The 25,601-nt window shown below is 38.2% G+C and overlaps 3 protein-coding genes across 3 annotated transcripts in view; 1 reads left to right on the top strand and 2 right to left on the bottom strand.

Annotated features, from left to right (window-relative positions):
- Positions 1-1,697, bottom strand: part of pde8a (phosphodiesterase 8A) — a 46,253-nt gene extending 44,556 nt beyond the window's left edge. The window contains exon 1 of the mRNA XM_087793836.1: positions 1,341-1,697. Coding sequence (XP_087649962.1) covers positions 1,341-1,493 — 153 coding nt within the window. The 5' untranslated portion in view covers positions 1,494-1,697. The remainder of the gene's footprint in view (positions 1-1,340) is intronic.
- A 5,569-nt stretch (positions 1,698-7,266) lies between these two features.
- On the bottom strand, positions 7,267-10,528 carry gatm (glycine amidinotransferase (L-arginine:glycine amidinotransferase)). The gene is made up of 9 exons (XM_087793131.1): positions 10,402-10,528; positions 9,539-9,757; positions 9,281-9,476; positions 9,024-9,214; positions 8,817-8,954; positions 7,819-7,983; positions 7,690-7,753; positions 7,514-7,630; positions 7,267-7,442 (listed from the first exon to the last, which is right to left on the bottom strand). The coding sequence occupies exons 1-9, from the start codon at positions 10,468-10,470 to the stop codon at positions 7,330-7,332; spliced, it is 1,272 nt and encodes a 423-aa protein (XP_087649257.1). The 5' UTR covers positions 10,471-10,528; the 3' UTR covers positions 7,267-7,329.
- A 2,897-nt stretch (positions 10,529-13,425) lies between these two features.
- On the top strand, positions 13,426-23,840 carry LOC148076503 (long-chain fatty acid transport protein 2-like). The gene is made up of 10 exons (XM_087793835.1): positions 13,426-13,945; positions 15,295-15,504; positions 15,578-15,733; positions 17,438-17,562; positions 19,710-19,904; positions 21,195-21,285; positions 21,355-21,553; positions 22,141-22,238; positions 22,303-22,433; positions 23,216-23,840. The coding sequence occupies exons 1-10, from the start codon at positions 13,465-13,467 to the stop codon at positions 23,390-23,392; spliced, it is 1,863 nt and encodes a 620-aa protein (XP_087649961.1). The 5' UTR covers positions 13,426-13,464; the 3' UTR covers positions 23,393-23,840.
- Positions 23,841-25,601: the final 1,761 nt, after the last annotated feature.

Below are 25,601 nucleotides of genomic sequence, written 5' to 3'. Positions count from 1 at the left end.
ACAAAAGAATCTACTCTAAAACTTACAAAAGACATGTCCAAAAAATCATCCAAATATAAATAAAAATCCTCACTTATATATATCCATTTTGTGAATTTATTTTATCATGAAATTCCAAACATCATTTTGAGGATAATTTTAAAGCCAGGATGGTGAACGCGTCGATAAATAATCTTTAAGATTCTCACTAAAAAAGACGGTGAAATATAATACAAACGGGCTCGTCAGTTCTTTTTGCCACATCTTTATCACAATTTCTACACAGACCCAACACCGTCCACACCTGCACCAGGTAAAGTTGACGCTACACAGACCAGAATTAACCATTTTCCAGCTGTAGGTTAGCGCTGTACCATCAGCTGATCTCTCGATAAGGTGATTAATTCAATCAAAGCAAGACATGGTGTCATGATGTGTGGGCATGTGTCACGCCGACTTCTCGCTGCATACTGCGCTGACATTTAGCCACGGAATTCGACTTGACAGAGACCCTCAAATAGCCCAAGGTCCGCCAGAGAACAAGCACTTCTGCTTGTTCAGATTCTTTCCTTTTTAAAAAAAAAAAAAAAATGGATTTCTGGAGCTTTGATCCACAGACACGCGACAACGACCGTACAAATCGACACTTATCGTCACTACAGTCCCAGCGAGCCTGGACCACATGATAAGGGAGCCCGGTTTGGAGAAGGTTGGCAACACCCTGGAACAGGTCAGCAGTTCATCACAGGACTACAATGACATTCACACCCGTGGCCGTTTCTGTCTCTTCAAAGAAGGAAATCATGGATCTCTGCGATTATTCCGGGAATCGGATATGAAGGCCTGGATACAGATCTTTGGTTATTTTGTGGTACGGACCAAAAAATGCTAGTAGTACCGATCAAAACATTTGGTCTTTCGCTGCAGAGTTTCGATTAATAACATCATTTAAAACCCAAGTACTCTGTTTAAAAATGGTGTTTTAGTTCGAATCAATATCTTAAAAAGTTCAGGAACTGGTATAAAAGTAAAGGCATCAGTATTAGTACTCGTATCTAATTCTATCAATAGAACAATGACTGCACTATTTCTCTTTTATTTAGCCAGAAATCTTGAAAATATTCTCGAGACTGACACGTGTAAAAGTGGTTAAACCCAATGAAAGTCTACGCGTCAGGCAGGTGTGGAGGTTTGACTGTATCTTCAGTCCTGAAACCAGAACGATACCTCGAGAAGAAGAATGGAGGCCTGAGACCTTTGACCCGCCACTAGTGGCCCGTTCTGTAAACGCAGTGAAAGATCTCTCTGCTGTGCAAACAGGGCAGATGTTGGGTTTGTTACGAGTGCATGAGTTCCCTTACCTTGCAGCTCAGAGGTTTCAGGGGCAGTCCCGAGACAGGATTTCCTTGATCCTGAGTGGCGTTAGTCGGCTGGGGTGAGTGGGAATCCTCGGACTCTTTTCCACTGTGGTAGACCACCCTATCAGAGATATGAATACTCGAAGCACAGCCCATGCTTCAACCCACTTTCAGCCTGCTTCTCTTTTTTTTTGCACGAGTGCTTGACTTTTGAGGGCCCGGTTGGAGCGTCACTTTTTTTTGTTGTTGAACTCCAGAAGAGGTCCACCCTCACTTTGAGACTTTTATGAATACATCTGTGTCATCTAGGCCACAGCCAAGCTGGATATCCTCTACAACAAGGCATGAATAATGTAGTCTATATTTCTATAGCCCCACCCTCCCCACCCCCCCAACACCAACCCTAAGACCAGGAAGCTAGGTTTCCTCCCCCCCCAGCCCTGTTTTTTTTTCTTCTTCTTCACTTAATTGGAGATGTTCAATCAAAGCGTTATGATCCTGCACACTTGGCCATGTTTCTCCTCCTCCTTTTCGTACCACATTTTTTTTGTTTGTTGCTCAACTTCACTGATGGATCAGGCCCCTGTAGGAGACACCATGCAGCAACACTTTTTTTTTTTTTATCCCATTGCCCAGTCTCTCATCTGTGCTCGTCCTTCCCCGCCCATGAGGGTCCTCCAAAACTAGGGGGGGGGGCAAAAAAAAAAGATGCTTTTCTCTCTCTTTCTCTCTCTTTTTGACCGAGATCACCCACTTGAGACACGGGCCATGAACGCGGTTCTCACGACACTTTGTCCCACTCGGTTCATCTTCATCATCTTCATCATCATCATCTTCATCATCAACAGGCTGGAATCTTCGCTTCTCCGGCCCACGTCAAACATATCCATAGCCACGGTCCTCCATGGATCAGCAGCGAGAGAGAGAAGAGAGAGAGAGAGCCGGAGGATCTGCTGCTCTCCATTCACACATCCGCTCTCTCCACCAGCACCCCCCTCCAACACCAGGTCCAGGATGATCCGCCTGATCCACGAGCTCCGGGACCCGGCGACGGCTGCTAGTATAGCCAACAAAAAAAAAAAAAAAAAAGGCTAGTCGTTCATTCAAGAGATGTTGCCAGGACCAGGAGTGGAGCTCCAAGACTCCTCGTCGCTTTTGAAAGTGAGAGAAGGAGAAAAAAAATGGAGAAGAAGAAGAAGAAGAAAAAAAAATGACAGGAGCGCTCCGTGCAAGACAAGTTTCGGGTGAGAAATGTGAGCCGAGGCTGGTTCCGAAGGTGTCTGGACGCCGAAAGAGAGGCAGTCGAAGCTACGTGGTGCGGGTTTGTTGCCTGTTTCTTCGCTGCCTTTCTGGCGTTTGCCCTTCCATTTCTTCGGCGCTGCTTGACAGCGGCACATCCAATAAAAGCACCCGCAAGGATTGACCTACAGCCTTTGCTGACGTTAATGCAAATGAGCCGTCGCCGGCCAATCAGCGTCGCGCTCGCCGCGGAGGGGGCGGAGCCGGGATTTCACGAGGGAACTTTGAAACGCGGCACAAGCAGAGACTCGGTTTCCTGACTCGATATTTGTTGGCTTTTTTTTCTTGAACTTTCTCTTTAGAGTAACCTTTTCTTATCTGAAATGACGTATTATAATATAATAATTTATATTATAAAATTAAGACTTTTTTTCTTCTGAAAGAAAAAAAGCTTGGAGTGGAAATTTACAAAAGCTGAACAAAATAAACTTAAAGATTGGTGCTATTTTTTTTTAATACTATTGTATTCTTTTGTTAGAATCAATCCTGTAAAAAAAAATAGTATCATCAGTCATAATATTCAGGAACCTGTAAGAAAGTAAGTCATTTTTATTTGTATAGCGATATTTTTTCTTTGATCTATGTTCTTTGTCTTTATCGTTAGACTTAGATTTTGTAATTGTGTTCTTTCTCTTTATTTCTCTTGTTCTTATTTTATTTTGATTGATTTATTTTTTATAAAAAATTGCTGTATGTATTGGCTATTGGAAAAAACAATTTTCATCCTGAGGGATAAATACAGTTTTACCTTACCTTACCTTACCTTACCTTTCAAGACCAGGGTCACAAAGCGCTTAAACAAAAAAAAACAATATTCAATAAAGTATATACTTTAAAGATCAATATAAAACTGATAGCACAACAGGAGTTCCAGATAATCAAGGAAAAGCCTGAACAAATAAAAACGTCTTAAGATGTTTCTTAAAAGATTTGTATTGGTTTTCTTTTTTTTTTTCAATAGATATCCAGACCTAAAACAATGATAACAATGTCCTGTTTTTCTTTTATTTAGACAGGATTGACACGTGTGAAAGTGGTATTGATTTAATTGAATTAAGCAGCCATATTAAATTAGAATCAGAAACTTTTATTGCCAGTATTGTAAACACAACACCGGATTTTTATTTTGGCGGCAGTACAGAATACAATAATGAATTAAAATATTCCCTTTATTGTTTTTAATACAATTTACATTTTATTGGTTTCCGACTCATGAGATAATCAATCACGTGTTTTTATTCTTCCATCTTCATCCACACATCTGTTATTGTTGCTTTAAATCCACGCATCAATCCAAAACATGTACGCTAAATTCCTTACAGTTAGCAACACATCTTTCTGTTAAATTTGGAAAGAACAAACACAAGGTTTTTTTTATGAACAATTTTGTATATTCATGTTTTTTTTTTAGCTTAGTCAATTAAATCTAACAATAAGTGACATTTTTAGGACAGTTTTTGATTATGTTAATATTATACCATTGCGATTGTTGAGTACACAATAAACATTTGTTTAATAATTTATGGAATTGTCCTAAAAATGTATTTTTAATTAGATAGATAGATAGATAGATAGATAGATAGATAGATAGATAGATAGATAGATAGATAGATAGATAGATAGATAGATAGATAGATAGATAGATAGATAGATAGATAGATAGATAGATAGATAGATAGATAGATAGATAGATAGATAGATAGATAGATAGATAGATAGATAGATAGATAGATAGATAGATAGATAGATAGATAGATAGATAGATAGATAGATAGATAGATAGATAAAATGTTGTTTAGATAAAATATAAATGAAAAAAAAGCGCTTAATAAAGTACGATATATTAAAATAAAACATGATACATAACCATAAAATGTAAAAAAAAATAAAAAATAATAGAAATCCAAAAAAAATCCAAAACACATTAAATTAAAGGTAAATAATAATATATTTGATCTGAAGGTGCATTTTCTGGACATTCAAGGTCAGCGCACATAAAACGGCAAAGTACATTAAAACGTATTAAGAGGCAATTAAAAGTAGACAATTGAAGTAAAAAGTGCAATAGCCAATTTTTGAGTTGAGATTTTAAGTGATTTTCAGTGAATACAACTACACATAAAACATTATTTATCATAAAATAACTAGGAATTAAAAAGAAACACCAATATATTAAAATATTGTCATACATTGTTGTTGTGAGCATTTGACAGAATCATCTCTGGACTTAAAACGCATGGAAGTTGCAGCTGACAGAACAAAGACAAACTAAACCTTCAGCACATGTCCTCTCTCATGTACTGTGGGTACACAATGTGCTGCTGATATCGCTGTTTCTCTCATGTTTTCTGGCCACGATACATCATTTAAAACATGCTCCAGACACACTTTACCTGCTGCAAACTCTACATAAGACTGGAACTCTTTGATGTATTTTATTTTATTGTTTGATTAAAAAATATATATATACGTATATATAATTCTGTGGTGGTTTAAAGTATTTTCATTTGGTATTGTTTCTGTTAAGTCTATATAGTGATGTATGTTTATAGATCAAGGTCACATTTTCTTTTCTTTTGTGTGTGTTCATCATTTGTCTCTGACGCACACAGACAAGTGGTACGAGTAAACTTCAAAGACAGTAAACTAATGACACCACAGAACAGCCTCTGGAATTCATTTAACAGACACTTGTCTCACAAATCATACGGTAAAGAAAATAGATTCAAATAAACTCAATTGATTTTTTTGAAAAAAAGAGCGTATGGAGTATTTCTGTTTTTTATTACTATTGTCTGCTGCTTGTCCTCACGAGGAAAGGTCGCAGGACCGAATCCCTGTAGTTTCCTTCTCCCTCCAGATGTGTTAAACTGGGAGAAGAAAGAAAGAAGGAAAACAGGACAGAAGGCTCATAATTTACATTGCTTGGAAAAAAAAGGATTTGACTCGCCTCGACCGTTTTCACCACATGAGGGCGCCCTCATACCAGCAACACAGTAAACATGACATTGTAAATATTAATTTGGTCAGCTTTCATTTTTATTTATTAAGAGCTGTGCTTGAGAGACAATTATATCATATCAGTGGTAGATAAAAGTAAATATTGAGAAACTTAGTTTAATAGAAACAGAAAACGTTTATTGCCAGCGTTCTAAACACGTCACTGGAATTTGTTGCGGTATTAAAGAATATACAAATGAAATAAAGGAAAGAGATTCATAAAATAAAACACATTATAATAAAGGTGTTAACATAAAATGGCATATACATAAATAATGAATACAAATAAAAAGTAAATATTAGTTTTAATTTATGTTCTACACGTATATTCATTTTTATTCCATATTTATTTCCACAATTGTTTACAATGCCACTGAATTTATTCCATTTGATTTCTATTACTAGACAGAATACACTGGTTAAAATGCAAGTAGAAATTCTCAGGAATCATTTCTCACTAAAGTTTTAATCACATTGTTGATTTTAATAGCAACCAGGACCAGAGAGTGAACCATAGATATCACTGTTTTTCTGCCTCATATTATATTTTTATATAATATAAAAACATCAACTTTAATTAGCTCAGAGAAAAATGCTAGTATAGAATATATATCCTTTCTGTTAACAGGTTCATTTACTCACAATGAATGTTGAATAATAATAGAATATAATGATTATTTTGTCAATCTCTTAGGCTCTTCATCATGTTATCTTTATATATTCATATTAAAGCAATTTTTTGGGCAAAAAGTATACGTGTATAAATAGACTTTTACATAAATGATTATTTCAATACATTCAATGCTCCAGAAAAAAAACAACAACTTTATTTCAATACATTATTACACTTTATTTATTTAAATGCCATTTCGGCTGGGCAAACAAAAGCAGCAAAGCGGTTCAAGGTAAGTGACAGGAAGCATATAACTGGCCCAGAGTTGCAACTATAGAAACAGCAGAGGCAGAGGTGTACAATGTCTGATATGGAACCGCAAACGTTTTCTTTGTATATATTTGTATAAAAACACAACTTGATGGGTAATCCAATAAAGAGTACGAAAATATAAATAGATATTTTACCATTTAAATTGATTAAAAATCTTTACAAACAGTAGCAATAGGAAATTAAAATCATTCCGACAATGACCTACGTAACAAGTATTATACATAATTTAAATATAAAAAGTTCTTTGGAAAAAAAAAAGATGTGTCTTCTGATAGATCAAGATGAGGTCGGTTCTCCCCCGTTGTGCCCTCGTTTCGATGACATTCACATACCGAATTGTACCTTGTCCTCCGAGTTACGACTTAAAGATATGAGCCATAATCAGTTTCACAATAGCCAGGCCAGAAATGCAGTTAATATTGAGATTACTGATTGAAAGACAGTCATATATATATACGTGTGGCTACAGGATAGTCTGTCGATTTCCACACGTTTAAAAGCTGTTTGCAAAGGCACCGTGTCACACAGCGATGTCAAACCAAAACAGATCACACATATCCAATCAGGGCAAAGGAATTTTAACACTAACTGCCCAGTTATCGTCTTGGACAGGAAAATTTAACCAGTCAACACTCGCACACACTCAAACGTCTACTCTAAAGACTGAGGTTATAATGACCCAATTAAGAATTTGGATTCAGAAATTCAGATTTAAAGCTCAATAAAAACTGCCTGTTTCTGGCAAAGCTAGTGGAAATAGGACTGCAGGGTACCACGGCGACGGATGTCAGTCGTCCAGCAGTGGAATCCACCACCCAGGGAGTTGGCGTGACGGATGTTCACCTTAATGGTCTTGATACCTGCACGATAAAACAAACGACATCAGGAATGCGGAAGCTCGAGATCGATCTCGTGTTTGCTCGAAACCAACCGAGATTCTCGAACATCTTTTGAATGGTGATTTCATTGGCATCCACCATGACGCGCTTCTCGTCCAGCATCAGCACGTTCATGGAGAGCCACTTGGAAGACATCCACAGTGGATGGTCTGTGGAACAAAATCATATATTAACCCTTAAACTATCTCTTTTAAGATAGTCGACCCACCATCAGGAATCAGAGGCGTGGGAGGCTTCACCACAGTCCAGCCGGCCTTCTTGAACATGTCGATCTGTGAGGAGACACGCCTTCAGATCCCACTTCTGGAAATAAAAACCAGCGCTAGGTTTTTCTCACCTGACGACACGGGCGATCCGGATTGGACAGCACCAGCCCCGGTCCGATGATGTTGAAGGTTGCATCGATGTGCATGGGGTTGGGGTCCTTGAAGGAGATGATGTGGATCTTGTAATCGGGCGCCAGGTGGCGACGCATCCACTCGATTCCCATGTAGTTGGTAACCTGTGGCAACGTCCACGCTTTGATCATCACAACGGTAGCAAACTATGACTTAATCTAATCTCTTGGTACACGTCAGACTAGATTCGCAGCTATAAAGACCGGTCGAGGGAGGGTTGAGGACTCCAGATAGAGTCGGGTCATTTTTACGAGACTCGCTGCCACGTGGACGACTGGCAATAAAAGACTATAAAAGTAGTGAAATTCTTAAAACACATCTTGATCAATGAATGCACTCAGACATGGTTGTAAAGAAAATCTGAATGAGATAAAGAGGTGGGATTAGAGCTGTAGGGAAAAAAATAAACTCAAGATATGGTTCGATGCAACGATGCGATACATTTCAATATGATACAATAGTGACATCTTGGGATTGTTCTGCTCTCTTTTAGTTGAATTAATAGAACTAAAATATGCCAAGACATCAGCCATCTGTATACTATCCTCTCGTCCTCAGTCATAGCTGGGATCTGGTGATTACTTTGTCCCTTTAGCTCTGTCATCTGGACTGCTGCCATCTAGTGGCTGGAGGTCCAATTGCAACACAAAAATTAACAAAAGCACCTAAAACATTTGCATTTTAATTGTTAATAAAAAACGATACATGGCTGTTGAATATTGATACTTATATATCACTCTATTTAAGTGTATCTGTATTTTCCTTCAACTCATGAATTAACCAGTTTATCAGTTTAAAGACTTTTAAAGAAAATCATAATTTAAGTGTAAACCACAAAGCCCCATTAAAATGGATCTGATAACCAAAAAATTCTGAATTCTTGGATTCATTCATCGATCGATATGATGCGTCTTTTGTCGATCGACGGTGACTCTACCTGACTCCTCTGGGCGAAGAGGTCCTTCCCGGCACGAATGAAGTCGGCAGCATCGAAGCAAGGCTCGTGCTCAGTGGTCACAAACTTGCCCTGAGCCGCCAGCTTGTGTCGGTCCTCCACCGTGCGGATGGGATAGTCCTGCCGAGAGAATTCCGAACATGAGCGTCTGAGGGTCTGTGGGATGGCGGTTTCCGACTAAAGTCTCACCTGATCGTACAACTCATCGGCCATGGTGGGTTTGGGAGCAGTGGTCCATTTAGCCCCTTTCTTGAAGTACTCCTTGATGAGGGGTCTGTAGGCGCGGTACTCGAAGAAACGAGCCCTCCAGGCCATAGGGGCCTCGATGATCTCGTTTCCCACCACCATGAGGATGTCTCTGGGCATGGCGGCGTACATTCCTGTTCCACACATCAACCTTTAGACAAACGCTTAACGCTTTCAAAGACATTTTTTTCTCTCTTCACCTGGGGATGTGAAGTCCGGAGTCTTGTACTCCACCGACCAGTCCAGGGGTTCCGGTCTCTGCACCGTGACTCCCTCGTGACGCAGAATATTGCACATTTCTTCGATCTCAGCAACAGCTTTTTTCAAATGGTCCGGGGGAAAGAGCTGGCCTCCATGCTTCTGGTAGAAGGACCACCACTTTTCATACGTGTTGGCCTGTGGACCAAACAAAAAAAAGGGTCAGAACATTGATGTTTTAAGATACGACCGAGGCTTACCTTGACTTCCACGGTGAAGGGAGGCACCCGTGCGTTCTCGGCACGACCCACGATCACCTCCTCCAGAGGGTCCCACTCGTTGTGGCTGCACACAGGACACTCCTGCGGCGCCAGCTCAGTAACATGTTCCTCCTCGGCCGCACGCTGCGTCTGGGCAGCTGCGGCGCTGGAAGTGCTCTGGAAGGTCCTCTGCACCCATCCAGTCACCGACCGGCCGACCTGAGACCAACGGATTCTAGTTAGTCACATGCCTTTAGAGCTCCGGCTGCGATAAAAAAAACCTCTGGGTGGAGATAAGAAAAGTTAAGATTAAGTTAAGATGAAAGCGGTTTGGTTTGGTGCCAGAGTACACGGGTTGTTTCGGTTATCTGCACTGATAGCTGCCGTATAGTGTAACCTTTTTTGCTGGCTCAGGGACAGATCCAGTGTCACTGAGTTTGGGAGTGAATCTGCCGCTCACAGCTGCCGACTGTCACTCAGAGGAGCCCAAGAATCGCTTTTTTAAAACGTGAATCATCGATTAAAACAAAAGTTATTTTTAATATTTCACTTTTTTCTTTGCACTGAATAATTAAAACATGCTTATATTTATTTGAAATAATACCTTAAGATCTACTTAAATTGAGATGAAAGAATTAAGAAAAAGTTTTATTGCAACAGTTCCTATAAAATAATTAAAAATAAATCATCGCAAAAACAACAAATTTAATCAATGATGAAGAGTCGATGTTGTTGCATTGATTCATTTTTTTTTCTTATATGCAACACCGCTTTTATTTGGGGAAAAAAAAACAGTTACTAAAAAGTGTTTTGATGATTTTTCAAGGACCATAAAAAAAAAAAAAGAAACACCAGATACCAACCATGGCTCCGATCAGATGGGCTGCCTCGGCCCCCCTGCTACCTCCTCTCAGACACCTGACTCGCAGCATCGTCCCGAATTATTCTGAAAGTGTCAGTGAAAGCAACGCGACTGTGAAGGATCCACCTCTGGCTCTTTTGCTCATCCACGGAGTCTGCCTCGGGCTCGGGGTCGCGCTTTATATCCTGCGCGTGTACGTGTCCGCGAGACGATTGGTCGAGAGGATGCTATGGAGCCACGTGACTTGAGGAGAAAGAGCTCCTGAAACCAAACCCCTGAGCTCGGCGAATTCTTATCAGCTGGCCCACTTATGTCAAAGCTTTCTTTGGGCACAGAGACTGTGAATGACTTTTTTTTTTTCTTCAATTTAAACAGTTTTTTAAATGCAAAAATATATATTTTAATACATTTTAATGATTTTTATTACTTTTAATATAAGAGCCTAAAAAGGTCATGTTGGGAATGACATGTGAAATATTCCTGTGGAATGAGTAGATCTCATGGTGTTGCTAAAGTCCAACTGATTGGAGCGGGTCATCGGATTGATAGAGTCTCACAGGATACAAAGGTGACATAATCAAAGCGTGTGAGAGTCCAGCTGCTGTCGCCACATGCTCGCACCACACTGCGTGTCCTCACCGGCGGTTTCACAACCCGGCGACCTCACTGACCTCTAATCTTAGTCTCCAAAGAACAGGGGAAAAAAAAAAAAATCATTGGCTCTGCCCAAAGTTCTTATGATTGTCGATCGAACATCAGCATTCAATGGTCCAAGGGTCACGAGGATGACTTTCCAAATGCTTCCACATCATCTCTTGATGCTTGTCACGTACACAACACAACTCTTTACACTCTGTATCGACAACGTCATCTAACAAGCAGCCATGTGAGGCGTCCACTGATGGATTCGTGTTTGTTGTTCGTATGTTTCACCTTCTTATGTTATTATATATTTAGTGTCATATCTGACATAATCATAAACTATGTAGTTCATCATTAATTTCGAAAGTGCACTTCATTTTAATGAGTAGCGGTGCGCTCATCATCATCAACTAGGTATCTTACTTTTGCAGTATATTACAGTGAAACAATAATGTTGATTTCATGTACAAATGATCAAGATCACATTTTAAAGATAGTATAGTACAGTATTCTTTTTGGGCATCTATAAGGACATTTTTCTTGAAAAACATTCTGTTTTTGAGTGTGAAAGTATAATGCAAACTTTAAACTAAAGTATTTATAAGACAATCTAAAGTATTGTGATTTGATAAACTACAAAAAAAACATTATATATTTTTACGATATGTTTAATTTGTATTATTATTGATGAGGGGCATCATTGTTGGTTCTCGTTCTAGAATCATGCTGGGAAATTAACCTTAGTCGACCCCAGACACTTGACGATTCCAAACTGTCTTTATAGTTTATCTCTTTGTTCTTTTCAGTTCATTCATTTTAATTTGAAGTACTGAGAGACTTTGAAGTGACCAGACACAAGTCAAATCAAGTAAATGTATATTTTTGTAATGATTCACGACATTCAATCTTATTAGAAACTAACACGGACCACTTGTTCTTTACATTTAAATGAATCACAAAAAGTACATTCATGTATTTACACTGATTATTGGAATTACTCTCAGTGTCATTTAAATCTGTGCTTCATGTGTTCATGAAGCAATAATGTCGAACTAGATAGATCGACACGAGATAGTGTAGAAAATTAGATTTTTTACTGTCAGTACAGTTTAAGGGGAACCAACGTATATGACTATTTTATCTTTATTATATGCTTTTTTTCAATCCACCTCAAGCTTCAAACTACTAACAACCCGTGATTACTATTTTAATATGTTTCATTTGTAATTTATGAGAGGTGCCGTTGTTCTAGAACTTTCCCAGGAAAAGAGTTCAGGAAATGAGCCTGAGTTGAACTCAGGTTCATTTCAACTATCTTTTCTATTTTATCTTTTTCACTGAAGGGAATCATAAAACTGATCATTTAGACTTGCTTTATTATTTTAACGTGTGTGTGAGTCTGGTTGCCAAGATAAAAAGTCTCAACACCTCAGCTTACCTTTGACAAGGAGAATCCAGTTGTGTGGCTTAAAGTTTAACTAACATGTTGATTTACGTGTCTTGAATAGATGTTGGACTCTATTGTACTCATCTTTATGTGTCTGTTTGTACAAAACGCTATTTTTTTTTAAATATTTAGATTAGAAAATGATCTTAAGCCCCGCCCACTGAAAACACTTTTTTTTCTAGAGATGAAATCTTGTTTACAATAACCACATCCACTTAGCTGTGATTGTTCAAGCATCAGCGCTCATCACTGCACGTCATCAATCCCGGAAGCCCCCATCTCCAAGGGCTCGTTGTATAAACAAAGTGGGCGTGATTACAGCTGGCTGGAGGAGGAGTGAAGCCATTGTTACGTCATAATGGACTCTGCTCTCGTATCCTCTCGTTCGCCCAGATTTCAGACAGAGAGAGAACTTTATAAAGTAATAAGTTCAAAACATGGTCATGATGAGGGACTTACTGCATCTTGGAGAGGAAGACATTTCAATCATGAGAGTGAGTAGAGTAGGATATTCAGATAGATAGACAGATCAGGTAAGATTACTTACCTTGTAATCAAGTAATCAAATTTACAAAACATGTTAATGTTGCTGTAAAAGCTGCTTATTTTTCTTTATTGTCAATGATAAAGTTAATTTTTCATTAGTCAAGGACACATAAAAAGGCTCTATAAATAAAGCTTTTCGAGCATTTATACATTTTAGAAAGATGTAGTTGTTTAAGAATTTGATATTAAAAGTATAAATAATTATTCAACATGTTGACATGGAGTGATGGTGAAATAATGGAGGAATATTTTTGGATATATTTCGTAAGAAAAACAAATGTATTTCCAGACGACCCACGTCACATTCTCGCATGTTTTTCAAAAGTTGTGGGAACGCTGTTTGAGGGAAGCTCCGCCCATTTTCCATAATCCGGACCCCTAGAACTTTGTTTTTCTGCAGAAGAGGCGCTTTTTAAAAGAGAAACCATCATGTGGTTTTACGCCATCTCTGTAGTGCTGGGCTCCCTCATCGTCGCCCCCCTGGTCCTCAAGACCCTGTGTCCGTATCTGTGGCAGGACCTTCTGTACTACAGGGATCTTCTGGGCGTTGTTGTGAAGTTCTCGAGTCGACGCAGGAGGAGACCTCCGTTCTTGGTGCTGGACCGGTTCCTGCAGCAGAGCCGCGCGTATCCGAACAAGACCTACATCGTGTTTGAAGATGAGACCTTCACCTACGCCGAGACTGACCGCAGGAGCGACCAGACGGCCAACGCCCTCCTGGGTCACCCGCGGTTCCAAGCGGGGGAACCCGTGGCGCTTTTCATGGGCAACGAGCCCGCCTTCATCTTCACCTGGCTGGCTCTGGCCAAGCTGGGCTCACCTGTGGCTCTGCTCAACCAGAACATCCGCAGCAGGTCTTTGCTGCACTGTTTCAACTGCTGCAAGGCTCAACTCATCCTGGCAGCCGCAGGTTCGAGTCTACCGTGTGACCCCAGAATACTATTTTTAGGACGTCAATGTTTTCTACAAATCTGGGTCGTTTTGAAACGAGTATCAAAAGATTTAACAAGGGTTTTCTCCCTCCATAAAAACACATCCTTCACCAGTAACTCCAGTTCCAGTTCAGACGAATCCTACTTCTGACACCATCTGTATCGTTTAGAACCATCCTTTCAAAAGTGTGGCAGTGTGCTACATTTTTTTTATGGAGAATTTTTCTCACAATATAGACTAACCATATTTAACATATCATTTTAAAAATGTTTAAGTATATATATATATATATATATATTTATTAATTTAATATTTCATGATGTACTACTACGCAAAATAGTCATTAAAGACCAGGATTTATGCCGGTTCCATCCTGTTACTGGATATCATGACTATTACAAAGACACGGTTTCTTTAAGTGAAATTTTAACCTGCTGATGACATAACTTAACCTGCAAGAGCCAAGGTCTCAAGCTTGCAAGTTTCTACAATTTTTTTTATGGAGAATTTTCTCACAATATAGGCTAACCATATTTAACATATCATTTTAGAAATGTTTAAGTATGTATATATATATATTTCGTTTTTATTAATTTAATATTTCATGATGTACTTGAGATAATCATATAAGGTAAGGTAAGGTAAGGTAGAACTTTATTACATATACATTTATTTATATACGTTTCTATTTAACTTAAAAGCGCAAAATAGTCATTAAAGACCATGATTTACGCCGGTTTTCATCCTGTTACTGGATATCATGACTATTACAAAGACACGGTTTATTTAAGTGAAATTATAACCTGCTGATGAAATAACTTAAACCCTGCAAGAGCCAAGGTCTCAAGCTTCCAAGTTTTTACAATTTTTTTATCGGATTTATTTGCTTTTTTTTCACCTATCTTACTAACTTAAAAAAAATGCAAAATAGTCATTAAAGACCATGATTTACGCCGGTTCCATCCTGTTACCGGATATCATGACTATTACAAAGACACGGTTTCTTTAAGTTAAATTATAACCTGCTGACATAACTTAAACCCTGCAAGAGCCAAGGTCTCAAGCTTCCAAGTTAAATTATGACCTGCTGACATAACTTAAACCCTGCAAGAGCCAAGGTCTCAAGCTTCCAAGTTTCTACAATTTTTTTATGGGATTTATTTGCTTTCTTGTGTAGATTATTGTCTTAAGAATGTCAACAGTCCAAGTCTAACATACACTCTGGCTCGGGAGTGTTTTGGATTCAGTCAGAAGTCGTTTGCATGAAAAATCACCAAACATGGTAACATGTTCTTTCCTGCCTAAGAACATTCTTCTGTGTCTCAGAACTGAAGTCCGCCGTGGAGGAGATTCTCCCGACGCTGCTGGAGCAGAACATCACCGTTCTCCTCATGACCCAACACTGTGACACGCCAGGAATCGAGAGCTTCTCGGACAAAGTCCTGCAGGCCTCCGACAGTCCTCCGCCTCGCTCGCTCAGATCTCACGTCGGCCTCAAAAGTCCGGCGGTTTACATCTACACCTCGGGAACGACGGGTGATGAAGTCGCGGAACTCATGTTTGGAGCAGTTTTCGTTGTTAACATCTGAGCTTCCTCTGGTCCCTGCAGGTCTTCCCAAAGCTGCCGTGGTCAATCAGAACCGACTCCTCCAGGCTCAGGCTCTGCTGTCGGCCAACGTGACGCACAACGATGTTTTGTACGTCAACCTGCCGTTGTACCACACCGCAGGATTCATGGTGGGATTCATCGGATCCATCGAAACAGGCGAGGAAGTTGAAACTGTCAAAGCAGTCGTTTAAAAAACAGGAGATTGAAATCAAAATTATTACCAATGGCCTTCGTCCACAATATTTCTTAGGGGATATTCCACAGCTGGGTTGATGAGGTCACTTCCTCTAATCCCCACAGAAGAATGCCTCCCCCCCTTATCTGTCCATCTGTTCTCGGGTTGGTCCTCCACCTCCATGTGCTTGGAATGCAACTAATGGATCATTGTCAAGTGACCATTTCCTCTGTTATATCTGACTCTCCCTTTAAAGAAGTTCTTTTTTTTTCAATACATATCACTGACTATATATATATATATATATATATGTATAACATAACGTATATATAAGATTATATATGTATAAGATAACAAAGGCTTACTAATATCTATATATATAATAGATTTTAATTTTTAACAACGTATCTTATGTATTTGAAATGTATCTTGAAACACTTAAGATTGAATTTTACACTTCATATGAAGTACTGAGAGACTTTCAAGTTTACAGGAATATGTAAAAAGAAACTGACACAACAAGACAAACAAGAAAATTCACCTTGTTTTGTAAACAAATACAAATTTGGTTTGTAAGAACTAAGAAAGGTGGAGTTACCACATTGCAGTTGCACTGTTCTGACATGCGGGGGAGCCAGAAACAACCTCTTAGAACCTACAAATTGTTGATTTAAAACAGGCAGTTTTATTTCATCACAAAATGATTTAATGTTTCAAGTTTTCTGCCTGAATCTTTTGTTGTGCTAAATGAATAACTAACAAATGTTAAAAAAAAAAAGAAGAAGTAACACAAGAAGTATAATCCAAGGTTTACACTTTTCTAACTTGACAAACTGACTTGGTTACTGAGGTTTAAAAGCAGTTTCTCTCAAGTAAATGGAATGAAATGAGGAATGAACAGATATTTTCCTTGTGATCACCGCTCACATTCCTGTCGGAGGAAAAAGAGAGCTTTCTTTTCCAACACATAAATCAACGACAGAAGATAAAACTGCAAAACTTTTAAAGCTCAGTTTGCGTTGAGCGTTGAGAGTTGGCCTGGAATGACTTTCAATCTGGAATAACTGAACTGACTCCGCTGTTGCGTTTCACAGTTGAGAGAGAAAAGTTTGTAACTGGATCCTCACGCTGACGCTCCTTCTTGTCATTTTCTCTCTTCTTTTTCCTTTCCCGTCTCGTCCCTGGGAAACCCAATGAAACAGTCTTTTGTTGTTGCGAGACCATAATCTGAACAAGCCTCTACCTTAGCTGGCCTTTTTTTCTTTCTTCACTAAATAGAGCAAAGTTCAGAGTTCAACTGCCAGACGAGCCCACATGTGTTCAATCTTTACTGGCTGCACTTATGTTGAAGCACTGATTTTCAATTGTTAACTTGTCGTTTTATTGCAGCTGGCTAGCTAACTTACTAACTAGAATCACTATGGAGTTAGACATCATGGGTTCGAATCAAGGGTAATCGGTGAAGGGGGTTCAGGGAAAAAAGCAGCTGCTTAAAAAAACAACTGGCCCAATAATAATAATATATATAATATAATAAAATAATATTCTAGGAAAATAATTGTCTATTATTATTTGACATCTCATCCTTCAGGTCCCATAATGCACTACACCAATAAGCCATTGAGGTTTTTGATTGGATGTCTCTGCAGACATGTGTAAACAGGCTTGTAACACTTTCTCCTCAGGGTCGACCATCGTTCTGAAGAGAAAGTTTTCCGCCTCTCAGTTCTGGGACGACTGCAGGAAACACGACGTGACGGTGATTCAGTACATCGGGGAAGTGATGCGTTACCTCTGCAGCTCCCCGAAGGTACGATACCAGACAAGTGACGTCCAAAAGTCTGGCTTTGTTTAAAGTTGCCAGGTCAAAGGTATAGAAATATAAAACATTACTTTATCTGACTCAGTTCTTTACTCTATAAATAATTGTATCTTTATATCGTTATTCATCTCTAAAAGTTCAGATAAAATTCCCTTAACCTGTTTTTTATTATTATTATTATTGTTATGGGGTGAATATTGCTGTGTTCGTTTGTCTCAAACATTAGAAAATAAAACAACATAAAAGGGATGCAAAAAATGTCAATAAAAAACAATGATCACATGTTTACTCTCACAACAAGTCAAGCACAAGAAGACCAACTCAACATCTTACTTTCTGTGATTTAAAAAAAGACAAATTTTAACTGTAATTGAATTGTGTAAGTTTACGGTTGTATATTTTTTTAACGTTGACATGTGAAACATGACAAAATGTAATTATAAAAAATACAAATATTGTTTATGAAACATTCGGATCAACTAGAATGCACATTTGTTGGTCTTCATTACAGAAATCCATCTCCAGAAGTTCTTGTTAAAACAAATATTTGACGAGGAAATAAATAAGTTCTCCAAACTGCTTAGTTTAGTTCCTAGTTCCTGGATCAATAAAAAAAACACCTTAAAGAACTAAAACATGTATTTTTAAAATCTGTTCAAGCACTTTTGACTTGCCAGAGCAAAGGTGTCTAAAGAAAGCAACTTTTGAAATAAAATAAAAAGCAACTACAACTTGAGTTCAAGGTAAAACTGAGAAGTTCTTCCGACTTCGATACTTTAACTTTGTCATATATGTATTAGACTCGTGGGACATTGCAATAACCAACTTGCGCGGCATTTAAAAAATGGATTTTCTTTGTTTTTTCCACAGTTTCAGAAATTAGTTTTTTAAATGATTATAACAGTGGCCGCGGCTGCCGAAAGCCTGGGCGAGAGACATCAGAACAACTTGTATTGTTGCAAAAATTAATCAGACGAAGGAAAGTGTTTCTTTTTCTAAAACAGGTATATTTGAAATCTACAATAGCAACAAAGGTTTAAGTGAAGTATTTAACCGCTATTTTGCCTTCAACCCTGTGATCATATGATTGGTGTTCGATGAAAATTAAATATAAAATTGATCATTTTCTTCACTTTTAACTGCATTCATTCGTCTGGATGTCAAATGAATCCATTGGATTGTTTCCTCTCGGCTGAACTAGATCCCGACTACAGTCTCTGTTCATCAGAAACCTGTGGTCATTTAAAATGTGTGCACCAGCTCAGCTTTAAGTTTCTCTGAAAGTCTTGTGTGACTAGATGTTTAATCTTTTGTGACCCACAAGTCTGATCAGTGTACAAGGAGGGGTGCACTTAAAGAAGATTAGAATTAATCTACTTAACTCCAGATCACTTAAACGAGTGACCTTCAACCAAGCTTGTGACGACTGTGGAGGACAAAAGGTCAGCTCTTTGTTACTCTTTGTTAAATCATCTGTTTTGAACAGAAAACCCTCGTGAAAATGTGTGATCATGAGTCATGACGTGAGTCAATCCTCTGATGTTGCTGGACGGTCGGCTGAAAGTGCGAGCCAGAGTCCGAGTATCAAAGCGACAGAGTGTCGAAGAACACGACTAGAAATCCAAACTGAGTTTACTTCTTTATTTAATATTGCTGAAGTGGCAGAACAGTCGGGGGTCCAGTCAGATGACGGGTCGGTCCCCACTCCCACAGTTGTGCTTACCCAAAATAGAAATCATTAAAAAGGCAAAAGATCACTTGGTTCCTCTGGACGATCTGACCTAAACCCTCGATACGGGTCACAAGTGTTGCTCGAGGGTGTTGTTTATGCTCCTAATGTGTATTTAGCGACAGCGAGGCATGTTTGGCCATTCAGACGATCCAGTTGCATCACATGGAGTACCGTGTCGATTTACCTCGTGACCCTCAACCCTCGTCCGTCTGTATCTGGTCACCTCTAGGAATAGATGCTGGCCTTTTACTGAGAACGACCGTATCATGTAACTTTGCAAACTGCCCATTCTCGATATGACTTCACTGATCAATGAATGCTACAAAATAAAAGACTTGAATTAAGCATCTTTAGCCACAAACTGATCTTCTTCTCTTTTAATGTCTGAACTCTCTTCCTCCAGAGGGAAAACGACAAGCAACACAAGGTGCGAGTGGCTATTGGCAACGGAATACGAGCAGAGATTTGGAAAGAGTTTCTCCAGCGCTTCGGGAACATAAAGGTCAGAGAGTTTTATGCGTCCACGGAAGGAAACGTGGGGTTCATCAACTACGCTGGCAAAATAGGAGCAATTGGACGAGTCAATTTCATCCATCAGGTGGGTGAAAACAAGTGTGTGTGTGTGTGTGCGTGTGCGTGTGCGTGTGCGTGTGCGTGTGCGTGTGCCTGTGCGTGTGTGCTTGTAACCATCTCCACGTGACGACCCAAGTCAATAAAAACTGGAAGTATATCAGCGCCATCTGAATATTGAATCTTGAATGGTTGAATCTATAATTTGTCGAAACGTTGTTGACAAGGATTAGATATTGTATTGAAATATTGTGTAAACATTTAACTGTCTATCCATTAATCATTCAGTTTAACAATTCGTGAATTTAAGTTTTAATTTCTTTCTTTTTTCAAATATATAAAAAATATATTGTTCTTTTTAATTCTTATCAAATTGATTTTTTTAAATAAATTGATAAAATTCAAACATTTTCTATTTCAAATTCATATTCAATATAAAAAATGTTGGTATAATAGTCAGACAGTTCTAAAAGATTAACGGGCTACTTTGTTTGCTGCTCTGTCGTCACGTGATCTCCTATGAGTGGCATGATTGGCTGAAAGTAACTTCGTATTCTTTTGGTTTTGTCTCGTGAGACTTTTATACCAAAAAGTAAAACAAACGCTTTGAAAAATCCTCCGATAATAATAATAATAAAAAAAACTAAAAACAGTGTAATAAATATTATTGTTTTCGAGTACTAATGGAAATGTAATGTTATTTAACGGCCACTAGATGGCAGACCAATCAAGGCTCGATTGTTGTAATTATTTTCTCTTTGTCTCTTTGTAACAACATCATGTAAGTGAAGTAGTCATTGTGTCTATTCTTATGATGACCCTTCATCATGAGGATAGTCACCAGTCCAGGGTGTCCCCACTTATCAGCCCATCTTGACCCCGTTAAGTGACTATGTGGGTAGATGTAATTATTTCTTTTATCACGTTCAAATTTCTTCACGGTAATTGTTTGCTTTAACCCTTGTGTGGTCTCTGGGTCAAGGTGAACGACCTCCACCACTGCTTATGTATTTATGGTCGTTCAGCTTCACCCAGAGACAACACAAGGGATACCTCAAACACGTTTGATTTGGGTCCATCGGGTCACCTTGACCCTGAGACAACACAAGGGATACCTCAAACATGTTTGATTTGGGTCCATCGGGTCACCTTGACCCTGAGATAACACAAGGGATACCTGTAACACATTTGTTTTCGGGCCACCGGGTCACCTTGACCCTGAGATAAGGTTTAAAGCATGACCTGTTTGGTTAAAACTTACGCACAGATTTATTTCCCAAACTTCGCTAACTTTAACTGTTTTCTGTCTCTTTTGAAGACGCTGTTTCCATTCGCTCTCCTCAAGTACGACACGGACACAGAGCAGCCAGTTCGGGACTCGAATGGCTTTTGTGTGAAGACACTCACAGGTGTGAGAAAACAGGTTTTTATTTCAGAATATTCCTGGTCAGTAACAGGGATGTGTTGTTTCTTCGAAGGCGAGACGGGTCTCCTGGTGTCCAAAATCACCGACATCGCACCCTTCGCCGGATACGCTCAGAATGAAGAGCAAACGGAGAGAAAGCGACTCCGTGACGTCTTCAAAAAAGGGGATCTGTACTTCAACAGCGGAGACTTGATGAGGATCGACCACGAAAACTTTATTTACTTCATGGATCGAGTCGGAGACACTTTCAGGTGCCACACTTTAGTTCTCATGTTTAACTTGAATAACTAGAGTTTGCTAAATAATTGTCATGATAGTTTTTAGGCTGTCTTCGGTGTTATTTTCCTTCTAAATATTTATTTTCAAATGAAATGTATTATTATTATTTGTATTCCTACAAAGCCACGCTTTTGCGATTGAATTGAATATAGAAGGATGGCTGTGGTTTAGTTAACAGAGTTCTGTCGCCCTCTAGTGGTTGCTTGACATTCTTGCAAAATATTTTTTTTGGAGAGCTCGACTCATTTAACACGCTTTAATGTTTTTCTTCCCCTTAAACTATATCTAAGACTTTTTTTTTATAACAGTGTGAACGTCCTTTTTAATTCTATTATTGAACCAAAAAACAAAAACGTTTATTCTGGTTGTAATTGTTTGTTATTTTTGCAGGCGAAAATATTCAAAGATTAGTAAATAATTAACAAATGATTTAATTGTTGATTTTGAATCTAACACACATTTACCAACTTGACAAATGTACAATGATAATTTGGGACAAATGTCTTTTTTTTAAATGAAGAAGAATGGCTGTTGGTAACGATCTTGTTTCTTCCTGCAGGTGGAAAGGAGAGAACGTTGCTACGACTGAGGTGTCGGACATCTTGACCATGTGTGATTGTCTCAAAGAGGCCAACGTTTACGGCGTCGTAGTTCCAGGTTTTTAACTCCACCTTCCCTCGTGTCGCAGCCGACGTTTTAACCCGAGGGTGTTTGTGTTCAGGACACGAGGGTCGTATCGGGATGGCAGCCGTCACCATCAAAGAAGGAGCTCAGTTCGATGGACCCAAGATTTACCAACACGTGGTGAACTACCTCCCTGCCTACGCCCGGCCACGCTTCATCAGAACACAGGTGGACTCTCGGTTTTAGGTCTTTTTTTCATTTCCTAGCATAAGAGGATACGAACATTTTCTCCTCAGTTACTGCAAGTTGTTTAGGGAAAGTAACTCTTGCTGTAAAATAATTATATATCTTTGTACAGTACAATCATTTGGACGAAGCTTGTAGTGTAGCGTAAACACCGCTAGAGGGAGAACTATATCGACTATGATTTCCCATTGAATATTTATCTATTAAACTGTAAAGCTCTTTTTAGTTTGTACAATTGTAAAAAAAAAAAAAAATGCTCAAAATAAACAAATAAACTACATATATTAAAGCAACACTATGTAACATTATTATTTTTCTTTCATATTTTCATAGTTTATTGTATTTTGGCATTCATTATTATTTTAATAGCTCTTTGCGTAGCTACTAACAAAATCTGCTCCGACCATGTGTGTAAATTCAATTTATGCACTTAAATCAAGTTTGTCATTATTGTAAATGCACATTTTAATTCATACTGCTGCTGTTTTACGTAAGAAAAATACACTGATGCCTTTAAAATATCAGATTTTAGCATTCTTAAACAAAAAAACTTTAAATTAGTTGACAATTATTCGATTTAATATACATATTATGTTCATGATTTTGAATTATTTGACAGATTATACATTATTTCAACATGATGGATGGTCATTGAGATCTGAGTTTCAATCCAACATATTGTGGCAGGATTTTACAGTTCATTAAAAAGTCTTCATCTGAGCGTGCAATGATTCAATGTCACGTTTGCTCCTACTTTCCTGTAGAAAGACGTGGAGGTGACGGCGACCTTCAAGCAGCTGAAGGTCAAGTTAGTTAAGGAGGGCTTTAACCCAGACCTCATCCCAGACCCTCTTTATATCCTGGACGGCGCTGAGAAGAGCTTCGTTCCGCTGACAGCCGACCTCTACATTTCCATCGCAACCGGAGACACCAAACTGTGAACCTAACTGAGAGGAGTCAGAAAGTGTTTAAAGTTCTCAGATGAAAGTTTGATTTTTGAAGGACTGGACGAGAAACTTTTTTAAAAGCTATTTTCCTTTGCCATGTTTTGACAACATTATTCATAGTAAAATAAAAAAGATATGATTGTTTTTTGATAAAACAGAGTGGAGAAGAGGGTTAGCCTGATGTCATTTTTATATACTATTTTTGACTTTATGTGATTTGATATGGGGGGTTTTTTACAGAAAAAATTACCTTGCGTTTTGTTGATTTAAGATGAGTTTTTTAATTTTAAAAAGTGATCATTAAGTTGTGTTTAATGATGATGTGTAATGTTTTGTGTCTTATAATAAAGCCGCTGTACCTCTGAGAGCTTGACATCCAAGAATGTTGGCTTTAAATACGATTGTAAACCAATTAAAAGTGTTTCTATGACCAAAGACTACATCTCCCACAATGCATGTTGAGTTCCTTATCTGCGCAGCTGCGACCTCTTACCACTAGAGGCAGATTTGGCGCTTGAGTGCGACTGTAAAAATGAACCATGTCTATGACTTTTCATATAAAAACTTTATTTAAATCTATTCTAAATTAGGTACTTTGAATAAGCTAAACCGAGCTTAAACTGAGGTAATGTGTTTATATTAAATTATAGTAAATATATTGACCTATTCATAAGTTAGGTATGCTAAAGCAAAATATAAAATTAAAAAATGTCCGTCTGTCTGTTGCAGGCTCTGTGAAGTGCAATACAGATGTAAAAACTATAGAAGTTTACAAACATTGATACAAATTTAAAAACTCACAAAAGACCTACAGCGTTTATAAATACGTTTTTTAATTTTATTTTTGAGTTTGTTAATGTTTTTCAGTAGTTTTTAAACAATTAATAGTTTTAAAATGTATTTTAGAAGTTTTTATTGTTCGTAAAACATTTTCAATAGTTTGTAAATTTGTTTCATAATTTTTTTAATTTGTATGAATAGTCGTAGTAGTAGTTTTGCACTTCCAGCGCTCAAATTCCTGACCTGTAAACAAAGGATTGTGACGACCTCTGCTGACCCTGTTGTTTAGATAGTAACACTGTTCAATCTTGAGCTACACAAAAGTGACACAGTGTGAAGATCACAAACAATCATCTGCCCATCAATCTCTTCTCTCGCCAGAACACAAGTCCAACGTCTAATCCAACTATCGAGAACGACGGTTTATTAACTTTTTATTTTCATAACCAAATCATTCGTGTTTGTGCAAGTAATATTTGCCGCATCACAACTGCTTATTTTGTGAAATAAGAGATATATTTAACCAGGAAGAAACTACTTGTTTCCTATCATTCCCTGAATAATGGTCACTTTTAAATATAAGTCCGGAGCCTCAACTGATCAGGTGTCAGTGTAACAGGACAGAGTTCTGCTGGATCAGGCGATAAACACATTAAGATAAAGTCGTTAAGCCAGTTTTAGCTACAATTTACTTTACAAATGATCCAAAATTGGGGAGTTTATTTGGTTTCCAACTCGCACGCACCTACGCACACACACTGCTATTGACAATTTAAAGTCAAACTTTTTATATTCTATTTATGTTGGTCTGAGGCTGAAGTCAATGAAGTAACACACACGAGTTGTATTCAGCTTCTACTATAAAGGTTATTCTATCACTCTGAGTTTAGCTATAAAAGCTTCGGAGCATTTGCTGATGTTAGTTGATCTATGTTTGGATCCAGGAAGTTAAACTCATTAAAAAAAAATCTTTGATCGAGCTAAAGGACTGGTTTGTACGAAAGGAAGGTGCAATTATGTTTTTATGATTTTATATACGTGTGATGAACGATCCTTGCCAAGTATTATCAGTTTGCTTTCTCCTTTCACCCACAGGTCAAGGCTGCTTCTCTTCCTTGACCTATTTTTCTCTGGATGTTAACTACCTTGGGGTTGTGTTAGCATTAGCACACGGTTAGCTTTAATGTCCATAATAAAAGAGTAGAGTTTCACAATAACGACTTGACAGTATGTGTTTAAATACATTTAATAATTAACCAGAGAGAGCAAGAAGATTTAGCAACAGCTTAGCAACACGATTGAAACTCACTTCAGTCTCTTGGCTAAAAATAGATGAGATAAAAGCTGTGTTGAAAATATTTTTATTACAATAATACTGTTATTCTTACTATAATGCTACATGAAATAAGATTGTTTTTCCACC

Source organism: Callionymus lyra, chromosome 6, assembly GCF_982586985.1.
Source record: "Callionymus lyra chromosome 6, fCalLyr1.hap1.1, whole genome shotgun sequence".
Lineage (NCBI taxonomy): Eukaryota > Metazoa > Chordata > Actinopteri > Syngnathiformes > Callionymidae > Callionymus > Callionymus lyra.
The sequence above is the reverse complement of the archived record's forward strand: the minus strand, read 5'-3'. Positions and strand labels throughout refer to the sequence as shown.